The sequence below is a fragment of the Abramis brama genome (genome assembly GCF_963993115.1).
Source record: "Abramis brama genome assembly, chromosome: 7".
Taxonomy (NCBI): domain Eukaryota; kingdom Metazoa; phylum Chordata; class Actinopteri; order Cypriniformes; family Leuciscidae; genus Abramis; species Abramis brama.
The window spans coordinates 2955573-2977100 of NC_139969.1; the positions used below are offsets into that span (position 1 = coordinate 2955573).

At 36.8% G+C, this 21528-nt stretch overlaps 1 protein-coding gene across 2 annotated transcripts; it reads left to right on the forward strand.

Annotated features, from left to right (window-relative positions):
* The first annotated feature begins 1091 nt into the window (after positions 1–1091).
* Positions 1092–19723, forward strand: LOC311087156 (uncharacterized protein). 2 transcript variants are annotated; one of them, XR_014607175.1, is made up of 3 exons: positions 1092–2557; positions 4892–5557; positions 17433–19723. XR_014607175.1 is itself a non-coding variant. In XM_084120422.1 (3 exons), the coding sequence occupies exons 1-3, from the start codon at positions 1781–1783 to the stop codon at positions 17437–17439; spliced, it is 1302 nt and encodes a 433-aa protein (XP_083976548.1). In that variant the 5' UTR covers positions 1094–1780; the 3' UTR covers positions 17440–18504. The 2 variants fall into 2 exon arrangements, 1 of the variants encoding a protein (XP_083976548.1); XM_084120422.1 differs by having other exon boundaries at positions 1094–2557; positions 4892–5409; positions 17433–18504.
* The last annotated feature ends 1805 nt before the right edge of the window (positions 19724–21528 follow it).

Genomic DNA, 21528 nt, shown 5'->3' on the forward strand with positions numbered 1-21528 from the left:
CTCAACTTTGCCTCGGATGATTCTCCTGAAACAAAAACAGTCACAAATAAGCTTATAGTTGTCTTACAGTTAGAGGATAGCACTATTAAACTAATGTAAAGAGAATCTCAGATCATTTGGACAAGTTACATAAGTTTAAAGTCCCCCTGTAGTCAATCATTTTATTCCTTAAAACTCATCTTTGGTCACCAAAATGACTTATTTAAACTTTTTTCTGTGAAAAAAAAAATCTTTATGCCTTAAAATAGCTTGAATGTAACTCTACACCATTGCCTCATTTAGTATGCATGGTTCTATGAATATGCAAATGAGCCCCGCCTCCACTCACTCACTCAGCTCAGAGATCCACTCGTTGACGATCACACGTTGATCTGATTGGTTACAAGGTAGTTTGTGACGTCAGAAACACCAGCGATTTCAAAGCGTGTTTTTGAGACTGTCTTTGGTTCACTGCAGTTTTAAGGAGAAAATACTCAGCAATGGTGTCGACTTATGAATTTACACATGGTTTGTCTTAAAGCATATTAAAAACACCACATAGACACATAAACAACATTAAAAGCTGGATTTTCACCTCAGAGGGACTTTAAAACTGTCATGACAAGCAAACATCACCATGCATTTGGTCGTGTGTCTCAGAACAGTTTGAGACATTTGTTGAGATCTCTCTTAAAACGAAACGTATGATTTCTGATGTCTTTCTCCCAAGAGTCTTGGTTTTTTCCTTTCCGCTGATGCCTGGGAGAAAGAAGATAAAGTAGGTGTCATCTGCGGTTTTTCTTTCCAGTGGAAACCTAAAACTAAAAAGTGTTTACTTCCAAGTAAATAAATAAGGGAATTCAGTGAAAAGTGAGGGATCTATAAACAGTGTTGTGGTGTGTTGTTCATTAAGTGTGTCACAAGATGTGAATCATGACAAACAGTGCCAGTATCTCAGCTGACTCACATAAACAAATGCGACGGCGAACGCGCATTCGATTCTCAGACTCACGTGGGCTTGTGGGAATCGAGTTATGCCGAAAATCCCCTTTTCTGGTGCCGAGCGTCTCACTCTCTCTCTCTCGTTCCCCTCCCCACTTCTCTTGGTCTTTGGCTCATGTTAGATCCTGTCTATTTCAGCAACGTATGAAACCCCACCTCCTCCTATCTCTCTCTCTCTGTCTCTCTCTCTCTCTCTCTCTCTGTCTCTCTCTCTCTCTCTGTCTCTCTCGGCGTGGACTCCTGGCTGTGTTTAATTGCCGAGTGGCAAGATCTGAGGGAAAGATCGGGAATCACATGGAGCCGCTGCGTCTGTCAACGCTTTACGAGCCCCAGCTCCGGGAGAGAGAGACCGAGAAGGTGTAGGAAGGAAGTGTTTGGAGTTTGGGAAAAGGGTGAGTTGAGTCTGAGAAGGGAATTTTTTTTACGCAGTGAAAAAAAGAAAAGAAAACTAAGGTGTAGAGAGAGGTGAAAGACTTCAGGAGAAGGAGAGTTGAAGAAAAAAAAAAAAGGAGGGAGGGAAGGAGGGAAGGAAAGAAAAGAGGCCCACTACTAGAGAAAAGGGCAACAAGCTGCGTTCGGCAGGAACGAGAGAGAACATTGGGAAAACAAGAGTAAGTTAGAAAAAGCACCGGGAGGAAGGAAGGGGGAGGTGAGAGACAGAAAGTTGGAGAGGGGAAGTGCGGGAGAAGGAGAGAGAGAGAGAGAGAGAGAGAGAGAGACTGTAAAACGCAGATGAGAAAAACAGACGCCGTGGATGGAGAGAGAACCAGTTGTTTTCTAAGTCGGATTTGGGACTGGAATGCACTCGGAGAACACGACTGCGAGATTTCAAACTCATTCCTGCCACTTAAGCCTGGAGCAGGGAGTCCGACGCACACCGGGCCCCGTTGATGGATCATGTGTGCGTATGGAGTCGGGAATAGCCCCGTTCCCGAAGGAGTTGGGGATAGACAGAGCGGAGAGGATCATTTCGTCAACGCCACGGCAAGTTTATGCCAAGGAAATACAGCATCCATGCTATTCCTGGGTGGATGTACGAACGCCCAGGTGGGATTCTCCGTGCGTTACGGAGATCCAGCGGGAATGTGGATGCGTTCAGCGTTGGTATTACCCGGAGTTGCTACATCCCTTTAATGGGGGTCATGTTTTAAAGGTCAGAGGTCAACGCTACTACTCGTCGGATCAACACTACGGCCATCACCGGGAATGGGATGACGTCCACGGATATAACGGACATTGCACAAGGAGACGGGTGTCTTTCCGGCATCACGAAGAGCAACACACGCTTAACAGCCCTGGGACCAGCAGACAATCAAGTCCTGGAAAACCACACAGTAATGGGGAAAACTCCGCTTTTTTCCCAACTGAGGTGCCCTCCAGCAAGTTGGGGCGCTCGAGGCTGCAGGTGAACGGATCGAAGCGGGAAATAAGGACGGGTCAAGGGGGCGTAGGTCTGGAAAACCATGGCAACCAGAGGAAGAGCCAGGGAACAGTACGGGAACAGATCAAACAAGTGGTCAATGAGCTTGAGGAAGTGCTGGGTGGTCTCAAACAGGTCCAGTTGGAGATGAAAGAGGTGAGGATGGAATAATAAATAGAGTGAATAATGTTGAATGAAGATCAAAAATTTGGGATTGTTCACACAAAATTCTGTTATTTACTCATTCAATTCACGTTTTTTACAATACATATTGTTTCAAAGCAACTTTACAGAAAATGCATGAGTCCATATTACAGTTTAGAGTGATCTGTTATCAGAGAAGTTATGCATTTCAGAAATGTACATATACAAATCACACAGTTAGCTAATAATGTATTAATTTAAACAATGCATTAATTTAAGGCGGAAACAATGAGCTCATTAAATTATTAGGATATATAGAAAATGTTTGCATTGGTGCATGTTGCATGCACATTTTCTTAAATTGATACTTCACCCAAAATTGAGAACATTGAGAACCAAACAACATTGGACCCCATTGACTTACATTGTATTTACCCCCCAAAAACTGAGACATTTCTCAGAATATCTTCTGTTCCTCAGAAGTCACAGGTTTGGAACGACAAACGGTGAAATGACATGCTGTGGGTGACCGGCTACTATAATGAGTTTTCTTCATGCGTACAGCTATGAGGAAACATTCATATAACAAGATTTGTCACTGATTTTGGGTTCAACATATTTGAGATGGGATTTTAAAAAGCACAGAGACTGGATAAGATCAAAACTTTCATCCTGTTTAACCAGTGGAAATATATTATCTGTGTGGTCTTAGCAAACATCTGTGTAATAAACCTATTCTGAAAAACAGCAAAACTAAACATCATCTGAAAGCCTTCAGAAGCCAAAGCACACATCTGCCAGAAATGAACGGTCAATTATATTCAGCAGAGCTGGAAATGTTCCACTGGGAGCTTATTGTATAGAGGAATATTGTATTTTCTGGATGGGAAGTGGCCAGTTCTTAAATCCATCACAAAGGCCCGTTAAAAGAGAACAGAATCTTAAAATCAATAGCTAAAGATAGCTTAATACAGGCAGATTGACATTAGCAATAATGGACTGTGCAGGACGTGAAACATTAATTGAATTATTTAGACATGTTTCAATGGATGCATCAAGACTCCCATAAAATGTAAATGACTGCAGCAGTAGATTAATGCATCACAGAGAAAGAAGCCAAAAAAGTTATTTTACAACATCTTTACCCGATGATGACGTTAAGATTTGTTTAGAACAAACTTCAAAGGTGAAGGACGTGTGTTTTATATTTTCTATATGATCTCAGGTTAATGTTCAGAGTCATTGAAGTTACTGAGATGTTTTTAAAGCACTGATTGGTTTGTTTGAGAGGCTTGACATGAGAATTTGTGACTCAGCCAATGACGTGTGTTTAGGGGCGGGATTATGATTGATTAATGACAGATGGCCTTGATGAAAACTTGTTTGGAAACCTAAAATGATTTCGTAGATGCAATCATGACAACTTTAGTTTATTTTGAGTTTTTCCCAAGTTAGTTTTATATTTTGTTTCAGTTTACAAAAATTTAGTTTTGGTTTTGTTAACTATGATAACTCAATATGATTGCAAAAACCATTGGCGTCATACTTGGTGCAACACATTTCAATGCACCATGTTTGATGTGAATGTGAACGCAGTGGCAGAGAAGAATAATTCCAGTGAATATTTCCAGTAAAAAATTATTAAATGACTACAGAAGTGCTTTTTTGTTGTGTGTTTAGGGCCGGGATTATGATTGATTAATGACAGGTGGGCTCTAGAAGCGTCTGGGAAACTTGTTTGGAAACCTAAAATGATTTCGTAGATGTAATCATGACTACTTAAGTTATGTTAATTTTATTTTTGTTTCAGTTTACAAAAATGTAGTTTTGGTTTTGTTAATTATGATAACTCAATATGATTGCAAAAACCATTGGCGTCATACTTGGTGCAACGCATTTCAATGCACCATGTTTGAATATGTGAATGCATTGGCAGAGAAGAAGAATTCCAGTGAAAAATTATTAAATGACTATAGAAGTGCTTTTTTGTTGTGTGTTTAGGGCCGGGATTATGATTGATTAATGACAATGGGCTCTAGAAGCGTTTGAGAAACGCTAACTGATAACTCAATATGATTGCAAAAACCATTGGCGTCATAGTTGGTGCAACACATTTTGATGCACCGTGTTAATATATGTAAATGTGAATGCAGTGGCAGAGAAGAAGAATTCCAGTGAAAAATTATTAAATGACTACAGAATCCTTTTTTTGGTCCTTTTTGGAGCTTGACAACCTCTGCCGTGCAAAACAGCATGTCTGTTTCTTCTGTAAAGCATGAAGTTGCTTTTTATTTTTAAGCAAACTATTCTTTTAACTTTGTTTTTGATCCCTCTGTGTCTGTGAAGGTCGTCCAACAGATCGATGTTCTGACGTCCAACATTGACCTTGATGAAGAAGAAACAAGTCCATCCAATGGACTCTCCCAAGACGCCACCAAAAGCAGTCAGACTGATGTTGTGGCGTTGATCCACTATTCGAATGGCGAAGAGGACACGACTTCCGACTCTTCTCTCGCACACAGCCCTGTGGATTTAGTTCACAATAACAGTCATTCGCCAATGAGAAACCACACAAGCCTGTCCCCTCCTGAGAAGCGATCCGTTACTGTTGAGGATAAAGGCAAAAGAGTTGTGAAACAAACCTCAGAGACTCCAAGGACTCAAAGGACGCTCAATGGAAACTGCCTACCACACCGAACGGCAAGGAAAGGGCAACTGGAAAACCACAGACCCCCTATCGTTCCAGTAGTGTGCACTAACTCAAATAAAACCCACCGGCCTCCACCTTACCCTCAGAACGGACAGGTGAAGATGAGGACACCTCCTTACCCTGGAAAACATAAGATGCTCTCATCCACCATAGTGTAAGGACACACAACTAACTTGCTTTCACAGAAACCCAAACATCAGCAAAGACAATCAAACAAACACATCATGCATACTCACAGACACAGTTGCACACATGCTTCATCAATCACTTGGTCGTAATGTTCCTTGGTGACGAAACTCAGGGTAAGTGGACACTACATGTCCTCCGAAGAGCATGTGCTTGCTGTGTTTATGCTCATGCATGTCTAAACACAAACATACAAATATATACAAAGTTTGGGGTCGGTAAGGTTTATTAATGATTTTGAAAGAAGTCTCTTATGCTCACCTGGGCTGCATTTATTTAATCAAAAATACAGTAAAAAAAAAAAAGGAGTAATATTTAGGGCTGGGAGAAAAAAAAAATCGATTCACCTTGATATCGCGATTTATTTATTTATTTACGATTTTAAAATCGATTTTTTTATATTAAAGAATCGATATTAACTCAAATTAAATTGCTTTATTTTTGTCCTTGCTTGTAGATGAGGTTGACAGAAGTTAGCCACTTTCGTTCCAACAGAGGATGAAATGTGTCGTTATCTTTGAGTGTCGTAATAATCACAAGTGGACGCGTGGAAGAGACGCGAGACTGAACGCACTGAAAGTCCTCGCGCTGCTCATATACTGAGAGAGAGAGATAAGACAGTAGAGCTGCACGATTCATCTTTAATAAAGACTGTGATCTCCATTCAAACACACACGCGATCTTTCAATTCGTCTGTCTATTAAACTGACAAAATCATCTCTCAACATTCAGATCTGTGTTGGCGCTGACCCGGAGAGAGTCGTCATGAAACCGCTTCACAAACCTCATAGTGTCATTATTTCTGTGATGCAATAGTTCAAATTATCATAGAAGTACTTGGATAAAAGTTTAAAGTTCAAATATAAACACTGATGTCTACGATAATCAGCTTTTGATAAACTTGGTGCTTAAAATAACGCATTTATCGATTACATTGTTTCGCCACTAAGTGGCGACAAGTGACTGTTAAAAAAATGTATTTGTTATTGAATCATTTATTTAAAAAAAAATAAAAATAAAAATAATCGAATCGTAATACTTGTAGAATCGCAATTCTTAAAAAAATAAAAAAATAAAAAATCGCAATACATATCGTATCGGCACCCAAGTATTGTTGTGATAATATGGAATCGGGAGGTGTATCGTCCCAGCCCTAGTAATATTATTATAATTTAAAATAGCTGTTTTCTGTTTGAGTATGTTTTAAAATGTAATTTATTCCTGTGATCAAAGCTGAATTTTCAGCATCATTACTGCAGTCTTCAGTGTCACATGATCCTTCAGAAATCATTCTAATGATTAGCCTATTATCAATGTTGAAAACATCTTCATATTTTGTGAAAACCGTGACTTTTTTTTTCCAGGACTTTTTAATGAATAGAAAGTTCTAAAGAACAGAATTTATTTGAAATATAATGTTTTGTAACATCAATGTAATGCGTCCTTGCTGAAAAGTAGTTCTTTCCAAAAAATCATACTGACCCCAAACTTTTGAATGGTATTGTATACCCATAAGAAAGAAAAATCACAAATGACATCTCGTTAATATCAAAAAATGTTCTGCTACAATGAGATTAAATGAAGAGCACATGGAAACGTCTGCTTTTCAGCTGTTTCTCTTGAGGAAAAACCTCATCTCCCAAAAACTTGTAGAAGAGATCTCAACAACGTCTTAAATTTGCTAAGATGTCAAAGAGCTGCAATTTACATAAATTTTACATGCCGTCAACAATTACCACATTTATTCAAAGGAATATCAAGAGAAACATCCGAGACAAATCCATTAAGTCTCCTGAGCAACATCTGAATCACAAAAGTGCTGAAACATCATGTGTCTTTTGGATCGTGCGTTTAAGGAAAAACCTTCCTCGCTATTATAACAGACACCATCCACATGTGTTTTTTCTTACAGTTATTATTTCCCAGAAAAGAAAAGCATGGTGGGGTCTGCCGGCCCGGCACTGAATCATTTCCATAGAAATACAGACCAAGCTTTTTGTGATGAAGATAGTAAACACAATGACTCAGAGTTAACACGGCTAACTATGCGTCATGAAAGATTTCTTCCATCTGTTTCGCAGGAAAACACGGTGTCGATATGCGCTGCACTTGTTTCCTCAGATTACACTTAGCTTTGTTGTTTGCCCTGCGGGGAGATGAACGATGTTGAATGCTTTGCAATTCAAAAGCCTTTCCCCCATGGAATTACCTCAGATCCGAGGGGGAACATGACTTTGGCTTTGGGACAATTGTGTTGCTTTATCACAGAGGAATTCAGGATACGATCAGGATCATGTCTGATAAACATTCTATAAATGAAAATTATGTTCACGGTTGATTACATCGGCTGTTGTTGAGGCACGTTAAAAGATCAAACACGGCTTCAAGGTTGGGATTTTTGGGGAAATCATCTTACGCTGCTGTAGACAAAATGCAGATAATATTACCGCATCCATTAATTAAATGAACTATGCCCTGAAGACAGTTTGAGAAGTGCATGCCTGTGCAAATTTGGCGGTTGACGGGTCATTGCTTTGTGGTTGCTAGTGCTTTCTGGGTGGATCCTTACAGGCTCAAAACAAGTCACCCACACACAAGTCTCTAAGATATTATCATCCCTAAACATGCAACTCATTGGAAAAACATGCTTCTTGAAAAATGTATACCAACAGCCTTGATGCCTTTCACACAAATGATGATTATACGGGCAGATTATTTATTAATAATAACTAGTGCTGTCAAACGATTAAAATATTTAATCGCGATTAATCGCATTAATGTCATAGTTAACTCGCAATTAATCGCACATTTTTGTCTATTCTAAATGTCTCTTGATTTCTTTTTGTCACATTATTTTTTTCTCACTTTAATGCTCTTATCAACATGGAAACGTGGATCGGCTTGCTTTGTGCAAATGTTTTTTTATTTATTGAAAACAACATTGGCATATACTGTAGTGTTCAATTTCACACTCTCACTCTCACTCGGAGCAAATAATCGCATCAGAGAATTCGCATTCGCGTCAAGTGGTGTTTCAGACTGGACGTGCTGTGATGATCGCTCAGTTCACAACGACAAAACACACAGATCACTTTGGTCTCGTCAATGGAACCATTTGGCAATTTTTTAAAAGTAAACTTTCCATTCAGAATCTTATTGGCATCCATTTCAGGCATCTCGTGCTCGCCATCCACTCAAAACGTAACATTAGCCTACTACTCTTCGGCCGGCTCGCAAGCCCAAACAAGTGTGGGCGGCGTGCCTGTTGTTTTGTGTCCGGTCTAGCTAGATCCGGTGTGGTGTTGTAGTTTTTCTAATGTTACTAGTTGTTGCTAGCCTGGCAAGCCAGACCTACATCAAGATGTTAGGTCTGGCAACTCACCATTGACAGAGCTCAGTCTGAGGGGCGGGATAAACGGCGTCTTTCAAATTCCCTCTGCATGCAATAGGACAGCGCTTCAACCAACCAGAGCGTTTTCCCAACAGCGGAGCTAGTTGATAGATTCAACTTTTGCCATATCTGGCCGGCAAAACAACGAACACATCTTCCTTTTTTTAAGAATGACTTAAGTGCCGTTCTTTGCTCTTTTCTCAAAGAAAAACTTAACTCCAAGTCCTCCAGAGTCGCGGACAAAGCCGATTCGAAAGACTGTTCTCCAGCCGCCGTCATTCTTTGTTTTCAAGTGGCAGGTAACCGTCGCAACTCTGTCGTCATTATGTTAAGCCCGCCCCGCCTACTCTATACACGACGTGATTGGCCTGACCCAATTTAGGTTTTTGCAGCTAGAAGGTCTATTGAGAGTTGCTAGACTGCCCTGGAAGCAAAATACATTTTGCTGCCGCTAGGGTGCATCTAGATTTCTAGGCTAAGTTGTTGCAACAGCATGTGAAAAAAACGACAAAGTTTGCTAGGCCAAAAAGAACGTTAATCTCGCGCTAAATGTTTTTTTACGCCGTTAAAATGGGTTTGCGTTAACGCCGTTAATAATGCGTTTAACTGACAGCACTAATAATAACTTATATTCACATAGTTCCTTGCACAGTACTATATTATGTAAGCTGCGCGAACCCACGCAATCTTATTCCTAAATGACAGCGATTCGGCTCTGTCTATTAAAGGAGGAGTTCACTTTCAAATAAAAAATTCCTGATAATTTACTCTCGCCAATGTCATCCAAGATGTTCCTCAAAAACCTTAATTTCTTTTCGACTGAAGAAAGAAAAACATGAACATCTTGGATGATATGGGGGTGAGTAAAAAATCAGGACATTTTTATTTGAAAGTGAACTACTCCTTTAACGCTTCAAATAACGACTGTATCAATTACATCGTTACACCAGTAGGTGGCGACAAGTGACTGTTAAACATGTATTTGTCATTGAATCAATCATTCAAGAGATTCGTTCAGAAAACACTGATTCATCCAGCAATTCATTCAAATTAGCTAAACATATTAAATAGACTGCAGCAATTAACATTTTGTCAGAACCTCTAGTAAATTAGGTAATTTTGCTTAGTTTTCGGTTCAGAATTGTGGGAGAATCTCTAATAAATAAAATCGTAATTCTCAATTTATCCAGAATCGTGCAGCTCTGATGTAAACACAATACTTTAATCAAACTGATGTGATTAAGCTCATAATCGTAGCAAAATAAGTGCCGTATGCTCATTTTAATTGCAATAAACAAGCATGTAAACACTTAGTTTAATCACATCTATTCTACTCTGACCAAAGTGCAGATTCGTAAACAGCGGTAAAGAAGGGGTCACATTTTTAGGGTGCTGAAGAAACCCAACAACATTGTCCAACATGAATATAATGCAGTATATTAAAGGATGAAAACATAGAAATGAAGACATTTTTAGGTGCATCACTGAAAAATACCCCACTACGTTCATAAAAACGTGTTTTGCATTTTACGTACGCGGATTAAAACAGTGGCCAGTAACACGTCTACTGTATGTGAGTTCATCAATTGTGCTGTGCATTGGGGGGTGTAAATAATAGTGGTAAAAAGGACCACAGTTCTTAGTGAATAATCAGAAAAATAAAGTCTAAACTCTCTGATCAATAGAAATAATCACATTACTGGTGCACGTTCATCTGGAGCACAAATTCACACACTGAACTTTAATACTTCTGAATAATCCCTGGCTTAGGATAGGAAGCACAACTCGGACAACTAGAATTTGACACTATTCCCTGACGTATTCAACATTCCTCTGGGGTTAAAGTTAAAATGGCAGATGTGATCTTTGTGTGCGGTTGAGAACAAAAGGAGCTGATTTCTGCCTCTGAACGCAGTAGTTATGGTTTGGCATTGTCCTCTAGTGGAGGGTATGTGTCTCTGCAGGACTGGCCCTTCTGTCTGGTTTTCATTAGAAACCACTTGGCTTAGAGCCTAACCGAATGAGGCAAGCTCGCACAATATTTGTGATGGTCAAATAAACACAGGCATTTTCAGACATCATTTACGATGACGGCCACCCACTATCTGGGAGGGCACAGCAACAGCTGAGCTCGACACACACACACACACACACCAGGAAGAAGGTGCATAACAGACAGCGGATGTTTTGGTAGACGTGTGTTTATAAAGAACGCCCACCGTTTGGTGCCTTCGCTCAGACTACACACTGCAACAAATGCTTTTCTTACTTAGCCTAGTATTTTTGTCTTGTTTCCAGTTCAAATATCTAAAATTTCTTAAAACAAGAAGCATTTACTAGATAAGTAAATGACGAGAGATTATATCTTGTTTTCTGGAAGAATTTTTTTTAAAAATGAGTGAGTTTTTGCTTAAAACAAGCAAAATTATCTGCCAATGGGGTAAGAAAATAATCTTAATTCAAATGAAAAACAAGGAAAATAATCTTAATTCAAATGGAAAACAAGAAAAACAATCTTAATTCAAATGGAAAACAAGAAAAATAATCTTAATTCAAATGGAAAACAAGAAAAACAATCTTAATTCAAACGGAAAACAAGAAAAATAATCTTAATTCAAATGGAAAACAAGAAAAACAATCTTAATTCAAATGGAAAACAAGAAAAATAATCTTAATTCAAATGGAAAATGAAAAATAATCTTAATTCAAATGGAAAAATAATCTTAATTCAAATGGAAAACAAGAAAAATGATCTTAATTCAAATGAAAAACGAAAAATAATCTTAATTCAAATGAAAAACAAGCTAATTTTTTCTTCTTCTTTTTTTTTTTTTTTCCAGAAAACAAGATAATATAATTTCTTATGTCATTTTCTTATCTAGTAAATGCTACTTGATTTAAGAATTTTTTTATATTTGGACTGGAAACAAGACAAAAACACTAAGTAAGAAAGGCATTTTTTGCAGTGCACGATGTGTTCGGGAAGCCATGTCTTCACTGGCTGTAAAATGAAGCCCAATGGAGAACGTTGTACAACTTACAAGTGGTTTTCATTTAAATTCCAGAGACTAAACCGTATGAAAGAAAAAATCCCAAATGAGATCTCTTTAGTACGTCACTTGTTTCTACTAGACATGAGATTAAATTGAGAGAGAAACTTTTGCATAAAAGGATATAGTTCACCTAAAAATGTTGTTCCAAACCTGTACGACTCTTTCTTCTGTGAACGTTTGGGTTCAAACAACATTGGACCCCATTCACTTCCACTGACTGAATTTTCAAAATATCTTTTTGTGGTGAACTATTTATGTCTCTTGTTTCTCATGTTTCTTCAAAGAAAATGTGATGTTCTCAAGACATTAAAGTGTGAAAAAGTCAAGTTCTCACAAGATCAAATGATCTGAGCTGCTATCCACAACCTTTATATAGCTCTAGATTATACTCTTACTTTATGACAGCTATTCACTCATTTCCATTTTTTTTCTTTTGCACACTGCAAAAAAATTTTTTCTTACTTAGTATTTTTGTCTTGTTTCCAGTCCAAATATCAAGAAATTCTTAAATCAAGAAGCATTTTTATTTTTATTTTATTCAAAATTACATAAGAAACTATAACTGAAAATTTCTGGGATTTTTTTTTTTTTTTAGCTTAAAACTAGAAAAAATTATCTGCCAATGGGGTAAGAAAAATTATCTTGTTTTCCAATTGAATTAAGATTATTTTTCTTGTTTTCCAATTTAATTAAGACTATTTTTCTTGTTTTCCAATTGAATTAAGATTATTTTTCTTGTTTTCCAATTGAATTAAGATTATTTTTCTTGTTTTCCATTTAAATTAAGATTATTTTTCTCATCCCATTGGCAGATAATTTTGCTTGTTTTAAGAAAACAAGATATTAATTTCTTATGTCATTTTACGCATCTAGTAAATGCTTCTTGATTTAATGCACTCTTGAATTTTTAGATATTTGGACTGGAAAAAAGACAAAAATACTAAGTAAGAAAAGCATTTTTTGCAGTGCAATACTTAAATGAAAGCTCTAGTAAGTCACTTCAGGAATATGGAAACACCTTTAGACTTTTGACTATCATCCTGCTCTGAACACAAGTATCTTGTGTGTGACATATTATTACTCAAATAAAATATTAATTTAATTTTCATCTGGCCCGGAGACATTAAAGCTAAATTGCAACTATAAATTCATATCATCTTTGATTTATTGTTCAAGCTAAAGCTAATTTAAGAACAATCATAAAATATAAATGTGCAGAAGACGGTTTTACTTTTGGGTAGGTGGATAATTACATCTGTCTGAGAGCGCTCAGACTTAGCTTGAAGTTTCCGGGGTGGTGAAAGATTTGGACAAATGAGGGATAAAGAGCAATCATATGACGGCATAAAGTCTGGTCGCACTGCTGCTTATTCTGGCCACCAATTAAACGCCCCCTTAGACAGAAAGAGACCTTGACGCGTAAAATGACCAACAGTTTGTTTTGTTTTTATGAGCTTTTAGGGGTGGGGTTATCTGAAATATAATGCACCACAATAATAGATCAGTGTAAAAAACATTAAATTATTATAGGTGTAAAGATGACTTATTCCTGGAAGTCAAGAGCAATAATGCAAATGGACATTGGCTACGTATTTGGAAAATGATTCATGCTTTCTTTCTGAATCATCTATCATCAACCCGGGGCCAAATAACTTTTTTATAATGATTTTCCATTATGGATATTTTTCTTTCCTCCTATGTGAGGTCAATAAATAAATAAATAAATAAATAAATAAATAAATAAATAAATATATTAATGGATGATACCTAGAATTCTATTTATGCATCATACAGCAAAAATGTATTAATTACTAAAATTAATTACTATTAATTAATTACTCACCTTCACGTCGTTCCAAACCCGTAAGACTTTTTCATCTTCAAAACACAAAAGCAGATATTTCTGATGAAATCTGAGAGATTTCTGTCCCTCCATTGACAGTCTACGCAACTAACACTTTGACACTTCAAATTCATATAAAGAGATTGTAAAACTAATCCATGTGAATTGGCTTTTACTCACATAACATTCATCAACTCACACATCAGTTGTAGTAAATGAGAACCAATAAGGTTCATTGTGTTACACAGCAAGAACCAATGAGGTTCATTCTCATGTTACGCAGCACGTTTGAGCTTCAGCAAGAACCAATTCTTGTGCGTCAAGCAGGTTCGTTGAGCTTCTGTTTATGTTCGCTGATCAACATTTATATGTGAATAAAAGCCTAAATTCAATCGGTTCATCATATAAAGCGATAGTCTCTTCAGAAAATCTGGACTGAACCACTCAATTCATATGGAATGTATGAATTCATATGAATATGGATCGTTATACAATCTCTTTATGAACTTTTTTAATAGCTGTCTATGGAGGAACAGAAAGCTCTCAGATTTCATCATAAAGATCTTAATTTGTGTTTTGAAAATTAACGAAAATCTTACGGTTTTGGAACAACATGAGGGCGAGTAATACTCTTTTATTTACTAAAAAACGTAACACCCTAGCAACCATACAAAACACTTTAGCAATCCCATAATAACATGCTAAAACAGTCAGCACACCTTAGCAACCACATTGCAACAGGCTGGCAACACACTAGCAATCACAGAGGCACTGTTTACATCTGGAGTTATAATCCGATCACAGACGAGACACATCGCGTCTCTCATATCTGAATCCATATGTTTCGCGCAGAATATTTAGTGTATTTAAAAAGGCATACCTGTGTCAACTGATGTCAACTTCAGATGTGATTCATAACCCGTGTCGCTGCATACTGATTTCAGTCATGCTGTGTGTGGTCTATTAGTAGTGTATATATTAATACGCACATCCAAATGTTTTATCCGGACGGTTATTTTCTGTTAACGCTGCATAAGTTGGCGCCAAAGTTCAAAACAGTACTGGTTGATTGACAGGTGAGTAGGCGGTGCTTCGGGACGCTGATGTGATCACGTGCCTTTCTGGCTCTATGGGTGCGTCCGAAATCGCATACTCTCTTGAGTAGGTAGTACTTATTTTGAATAAGTAATTACTGCTAAAAAAGTATGTTCTATAGGCTATAATATGAGTGTTATCATCTAGACGCACTACATTCGCCATGTTGCCTTTATCACGTGAGCTATCAGTTGCATCGCTTCACTGCCATTCATAAATCCTCTCCCGTGGCCTCATGGGATAGTAAAGTGTCCTTCCAATGCACACTTCAGAATCACGCTGGAAGACAAAGGTCATCCGGGTACTTTTCGCCTACTCTTTTATGAGTGGCTGTGAATTCAGACATACTTGTTTTGTCACTGTAATGAGGGTTAGATGTTGTGGGAAGAAGGAGGCGGAACCGGCGAACGTTCAACAACTTTAACGTAAAATAACCAAACAACAAAACGAAAGTAAAGACAGCAGCCCCTCACGGACGACTGCTGTTACTGACATATAATAAAACAAAACACAACATAAGTCCAGACCTGTTCCTCTCTTGATCTTCACTGTCGTCGCTCCTCCTTTTATGCTTCTGCTCCTCTGTGAGAGATATACGAGAATTTCGCGCCATTCTCTCATGGTCCTCGGCCTCGTCCTGCTCGCCACGGTCACATAGGGCCAATTCGGGTTGATTGGGATACTTTTCCCCAGTCATCTCAATGGCAAAAAGTGTCCCAGTCAACCTGAATTCACCCCTACTGTTTTACGCCTACTATATAGTAGGGAGAAGTATGCGATTTCGGATGTATGTTATTTTAGTAATCTCATCTCAATCCCAGTTTACATTCGTGTTTAACACTCTTCACTTGTAATCAGTTCACGATTCGGTTCGAATCATATCAGAAATAATCAGCAACATTCTAAAAAGCCACTCTCAACATGGGTAGGTTACACAGTAACATTCTAAAAACACTCAGAAAACCCTAGCAACCGCATAGCAACATTCTAAAATGCCACTCACAACAAAACACTTAAGCAACCTCATGGCAACATTCTAAAAACACTCAGAAAACCCTAGCAACCGCATAGCAACATTCTAAAAAGCCACTCTCAACATGGGTAGGTTACACAGTAACATTCTAAAAACACTCAGAAAACCCTAGCAACCGCATAGCAACATTCTAAAATGCCACTCACAACAAAACACTTAAGCAACCTCATGGCAACATTCTAAAAACACTTAGAACACCTTAGAAACCTTATATTAATGCCCTGACAACCTAGAATTGAGATGGAATAGAATTTTGCATGGTCTAGCACAAAAAAACCCTTTTTTTTAAAGGAATTTTAAAATTCAAGTTTTTATGAGCTTTAAATGCTAAACAATGTGACCAGTGATTGAAACACCAGTACTTTATTATTCCATTTAATTTAGTCTAAACTGAAAAGTTGTGCATGTCCAAACCAGAATGCATATGAGTCTTCTCTCTCTCTCTGCAGCTATTAGTGTTTCAATTCAACAGCCTGGCATCTACACTAGAGTCCCGATAAAGACAGCACACTGCGGCATGAGGAAACTCATGTCCAATCAGATCTCCTGTCCTCAACATTGAGCCAAGCTGAGCGTATAAATTAGAGTAATAAATCAAGCTGATAAGCGAGCACAATCTTGGCATTAGAACACGAAAGGCTAAATTGCGTTACATTATCGTAGCACATAATGTGAGCCAGTCAGGTTTGTAAAAGCTGCAGCTATGCCAAGGACAAGTCAGAGGCAGAGAAGGTAAAAGTAGCACCTACTCACTTAATAATGTTGGCTAAAAAAAATAAAAAAACAACACCTATGGGGTGGTATACCACTGCGGATTATTTTAACCCAATGCATTGGAACCCAACAGTTGAGTTAACTATTTATTTTTATTTATGCCATTATTTTAATAAATAAAATACACTTTGTTTTCAAGTACAGATTGTTTATTGGAGTATAAATACAAATAAATATGTTTTAACTATGAATGTAATAAATATTAGTGAGCCTAGTATGTAAATAATACACAATTATGTGTATAATAATAAATAGAATAAATAGAACATATACTGTACGTGCACATATTAAAATATACTCATTAAATTCAAAACATACACAAATGTGCACACATACAATGCACATAATACATTTAAAACATATGCATTAAATTCAAAACTTGTGCAAATTGATAGCACAGATGTGCACATACAGTACAGGAATGTATTTTACCCAACTGTTAGGTTATAACTAAAATAAATAACCCAACGATGTAAACAAATGACCCAACAAATTTTAAGATAACCCAACATAATGACCCAATATGCATAAACCAACGGTTGGGTTAAAAAAAAATAACCCAACGTTTTTGACTGTGTATGTATCGTCATGCTCATCCTCTGTAATTATTGCTGATTAGGTCTTTTTAAGTGTTTGTCGGCAGCGTTTGCTTTGCCCTGATCTGGGCTCTGCTCCAGCGCTTGCTTAGAAGCATCGATCAACGCGCTTTGAATGGGACATTTGTGTAATGAAGATGTGACCCTGTCTGTGATGGGTTGGACATGAGAGTGCACTATGTAATGAAAGTCTTTTTATTACACAGGGATTGATGCCACACAACCCATCTTGACTCATCGCGGAGGACGGAGAACCCTGGGCCGAGGAGCAGTGACTGTATTTCCCATGGAAAACTCCTGAAGCATCTCAAAGCCCTCTTTCTCTCACACACCCCTGCTGGAAAAAACAAACTAACAGTTTACACTGTTTGTACCAACTTAAAGTCATCATGAAACGGCATTCACAACTCATTTTATTTATATAGTCAGATGCATTTCTGATTGAAACAGGAAAAAGTGGGAGTCATGTGATTGGAAGTGCGGGATTAAAAAGTAATAGGGATTTGTGATATCACTTGAAAAGGAAAGTCGTTTCAGAGGCGGAGTAAGTTGTAACATTTTGATGAAAGATTGTGAAAACTAAGGAGTAATGTGCATCAATGAATTTTAGACAATTAGGATTGTGTATTATTAAGAAAGTCTGTGTTGCTTATATTTATTTCCTTATCCAAACAGTCGATAGGAAGTGACTGGAATTTATTTATTCTGAAAGTGTTTTCTTGGCTTTCGTCCACTAAGTGTAGTTTTGTCGGGCTGTGACGTAAACTGAAGACTATAGAGTGCATCTGTCGGGTTCCTGAAGTAAAAACTCCATTCATTTTCTCCGTAAGGAAATTGATTTTGAAAGATAACTTATAAAAAAGTATTTGCTTCTGCTGAGTTTGAAAATAATCATGTTTGACAGTGGAGTTCCTGGTGAAAAAACTACATTACCCATGATGCCCTAGTGCAACACTGCCCGCCCCCTTTTACAGTGGCTTTCATTCTGGGAGTATTTTATGCATTCATTTTCCCATAGGTATTTACAAAAGTCTTGTTAAAGAGTTATAAGCCATGAACCAAGCCAACCAGATACCAACTTTTAAACTGGACAAAATTGAACAAAAAGAAAACTTTCGTGAGGGAAAGAACTACAATCCCATGAAGCATTGCAAACAGCATAACTGAATTAAAAACAAATTTAAAGCTACTCATTAACAAATGTTGCTTTATATATATATATATATATATATATATATATATATATATAAACAATATATTTTAAGTTAATAGCAAAATATGCATATATATATATATATATATATATATATATATATTATATAAACATAAGTATTTTGAGAGCGTAGAGAGATCAACTTGTTACGTCATTTGCGGTGGAGCTAACAAGATCTTTTGGTACATGTTGCTTTTTTTGACTCTGATTGGTGGAATTCTCTGTAGGGCATCATGGGTAATGTAGTTTTTCAACAGGAATTCTGCTGTTGAACACAATTATGCTGGCTGACGGCTTAACAACCTCGTAGCTCACAGTAGGTCTGTCTTTAAAGGTTTATAAGTGTTCGTTCAAAATCAATTTCCTAATGGAGAAAATGAAGGTCCCGTAACCCGACTTTTGCTCTCTATTGGGTGTTTTTTTTTTTTTTATTGCATTAGACTTTTATTATGTCCCACTCCAACTTCCTGTTCCAAAAGGAAATGCATCAACACAGAAAACTAGTCATAAAGCATTTCATGGGGCCTTTAACTAGTTTAGATGAACATGCTGATGTGTCACTGGCACAAGCGGGTTTATTAGTGTATTAGCATATCCAAAAACATGCATTATGCTGGTTATTTAAGCTGGTCAAGGCTGATTTTGGTTATTTCAGCAGGATCTCTCTCTATAACTACACTGTGTTAACCATTTAGAACAAGCTGCCCTTCTTAACTAACCTGTGACCAGATATCAGAGTGTTTCTCCTTTAAAGAGAGCGCAACTGAGTAAAAAGCTGCTTTTAGGTTGGAAATTATGATTTTTTTTTATGTGCAAACTATGGCCAGCGCTCATGTAGATCTGTGAACAGACGGTTGAAATGCTGGAAAAGAGGATGCATTTTCTTAATAAGATTTTATTATTATTATTCAGACCAAAGATTGACATGATTTTTTTTGTTCAGGGAGGCTGAAGGATCTATAAGTATATTAAGCTAAAGCTAATGAACACTAACATTGCCTTAAAGGCAGCTCGTAAAACCACTTCAGAGAGGTATATCGGAGTTTATACTTCTGGAATAAAGTGGATGGATCCGAACTCGGTATTGCAGCTGTGGACTGGAATTATTTAATCAGTATTTAAAGCCAGTATAAGCCATCGTTATAGACTGTTGCAATCATGTAGTGGCATTTTCACTCTGTGGCCAATAGATGGCGCTGCAGACCACAGAAAAACACGGTAACGCCAATGACACGTGAATGTCTTACAAATGTGTACAGCTCACATGAAATAAAACATTAAGTGTTTAAAATATATTCTCAGTGACTTCTTATTGACCCTTTAAAATATGTTTATAGTTTATAGGTTTTCTCACATTCAGTATTGGCAGATTACAGTATTCCTCCAGTCTGACACACATGACTAATATTTGCACTATAAGTCAGAGCTCTATATAGGATGGTATTGACAGTGTCTGTGTCCCTGTTTATTTAAATCTTGTCTGAGAGTTTCTCACTTGTCTCTGAGGGGACTCTTCACATCCCAGCATGCATCTGTTCACGGGGCGAATATAACATATTTATACATGCAGAGTAAAACAAAATCAAAATGTTTTGTATGATTTTAAGCATTTTTTTATTTTATTGAATTTTTTATTTATGTTTTTTATTATTATATATTTTAATTATTTAATTATTTATTTTAGCCAGTTCCTCCAAATGCTCATCACTGTAATTGATTTAAAAAAAAACTATACTATATTATAATATATTTATATAATAAAGTTTTTACACACACACACACACACACACACACACACATATATATATATATATATATATATATATATATATAATCAAGAAATATATTTTTCATGAAAATACATGTCAAGAAAATGACATGAAATGGACATTACATTATATATATATATATTAAAAATAATAATTATATATATATATATATGTATGTATATATATATATATATATATATATAATTATTATATTTAATAATAATTTTGTGATTAATTTTTAAATACTTTTAATTTTGTGGTAAAAAAATAATATATATATTATTATTATTATATTATTAAACTTTCTTTTAATTTTGTGGTAAAATGTGACCTGGAAATGTTTTCATGAGATTTACTTTGTCATTATCATATAAATTCTCGAAAGGCCTCATGCTAAATTGCTTCTGGGCAGCAAGTGTACTTAAGATGTTCATCTGATTAATCACAGTTTCATCAGTCATTAGCACTTAAAGTCGTCTGGCGGTGGATATCCTGTCACGATTCCCTGCTCAGACTCTCATCTGCTGGACAAATATTGAGTCGTTCTGCGACCCGTCCCGTCTCCCGTCTGGCCCCAGGAAGACAAATGTAGTGCAGGTTTCCCGGGGTGTGTTTCTCGTGACTAGCCGCTAAGTGACTATGGGTTAGCCTAGCGCAAGGTCAGTCAAACACACTCATTATTCTTGGCCTGAGTCGCAGACTAAACAACACAGATGATTCTTGGATGCATTACTTCCCGTCAAACATTTAAGGAGAAGCAAGCATGTCTTAATATATGAAAAATTGCTTCAGTAATTCAAAATAACTTGTGTTTTTGTTTCTTTTAAGCGTCTGCACAGCTGACGAGAAGTAGCCCATAAAAAAACTTGGCGGAAATGGACCATAAGCAAATTTCCTCCCAAGAAAAGAAAAACAACTAAAAATGACAAAAATGCAGAGAATGATATTTTTTCTGCAGTGTATGCATCATTAAAAAAAAAATTCTAACTCAGTATTTTTCTCTTGTTTTCCAGTACGAATATCTAAAATGATTAAATCAAGATAAATTATAAGCAAAATGACAAAAAGTCTTGCTTATAAAAAGTGAGTTTGTGCTTAAGAAAAAAAAATGTGCCAGTGGAGTAAGAAAAATTAAATTTTATTTATATTTATTTAAAATAAAATAAAATATTATTTTTCTGACCCCATTGTGGAAAACTCAGATTTAAGACCTTTTTAAGGCCTTTATTTAGAATGATGGATAGAATGATGGATGTATGGATGGACAGAATGATAGATAGAAGAATAGATGTATGGATGGATGTATGGATGGATGGATGG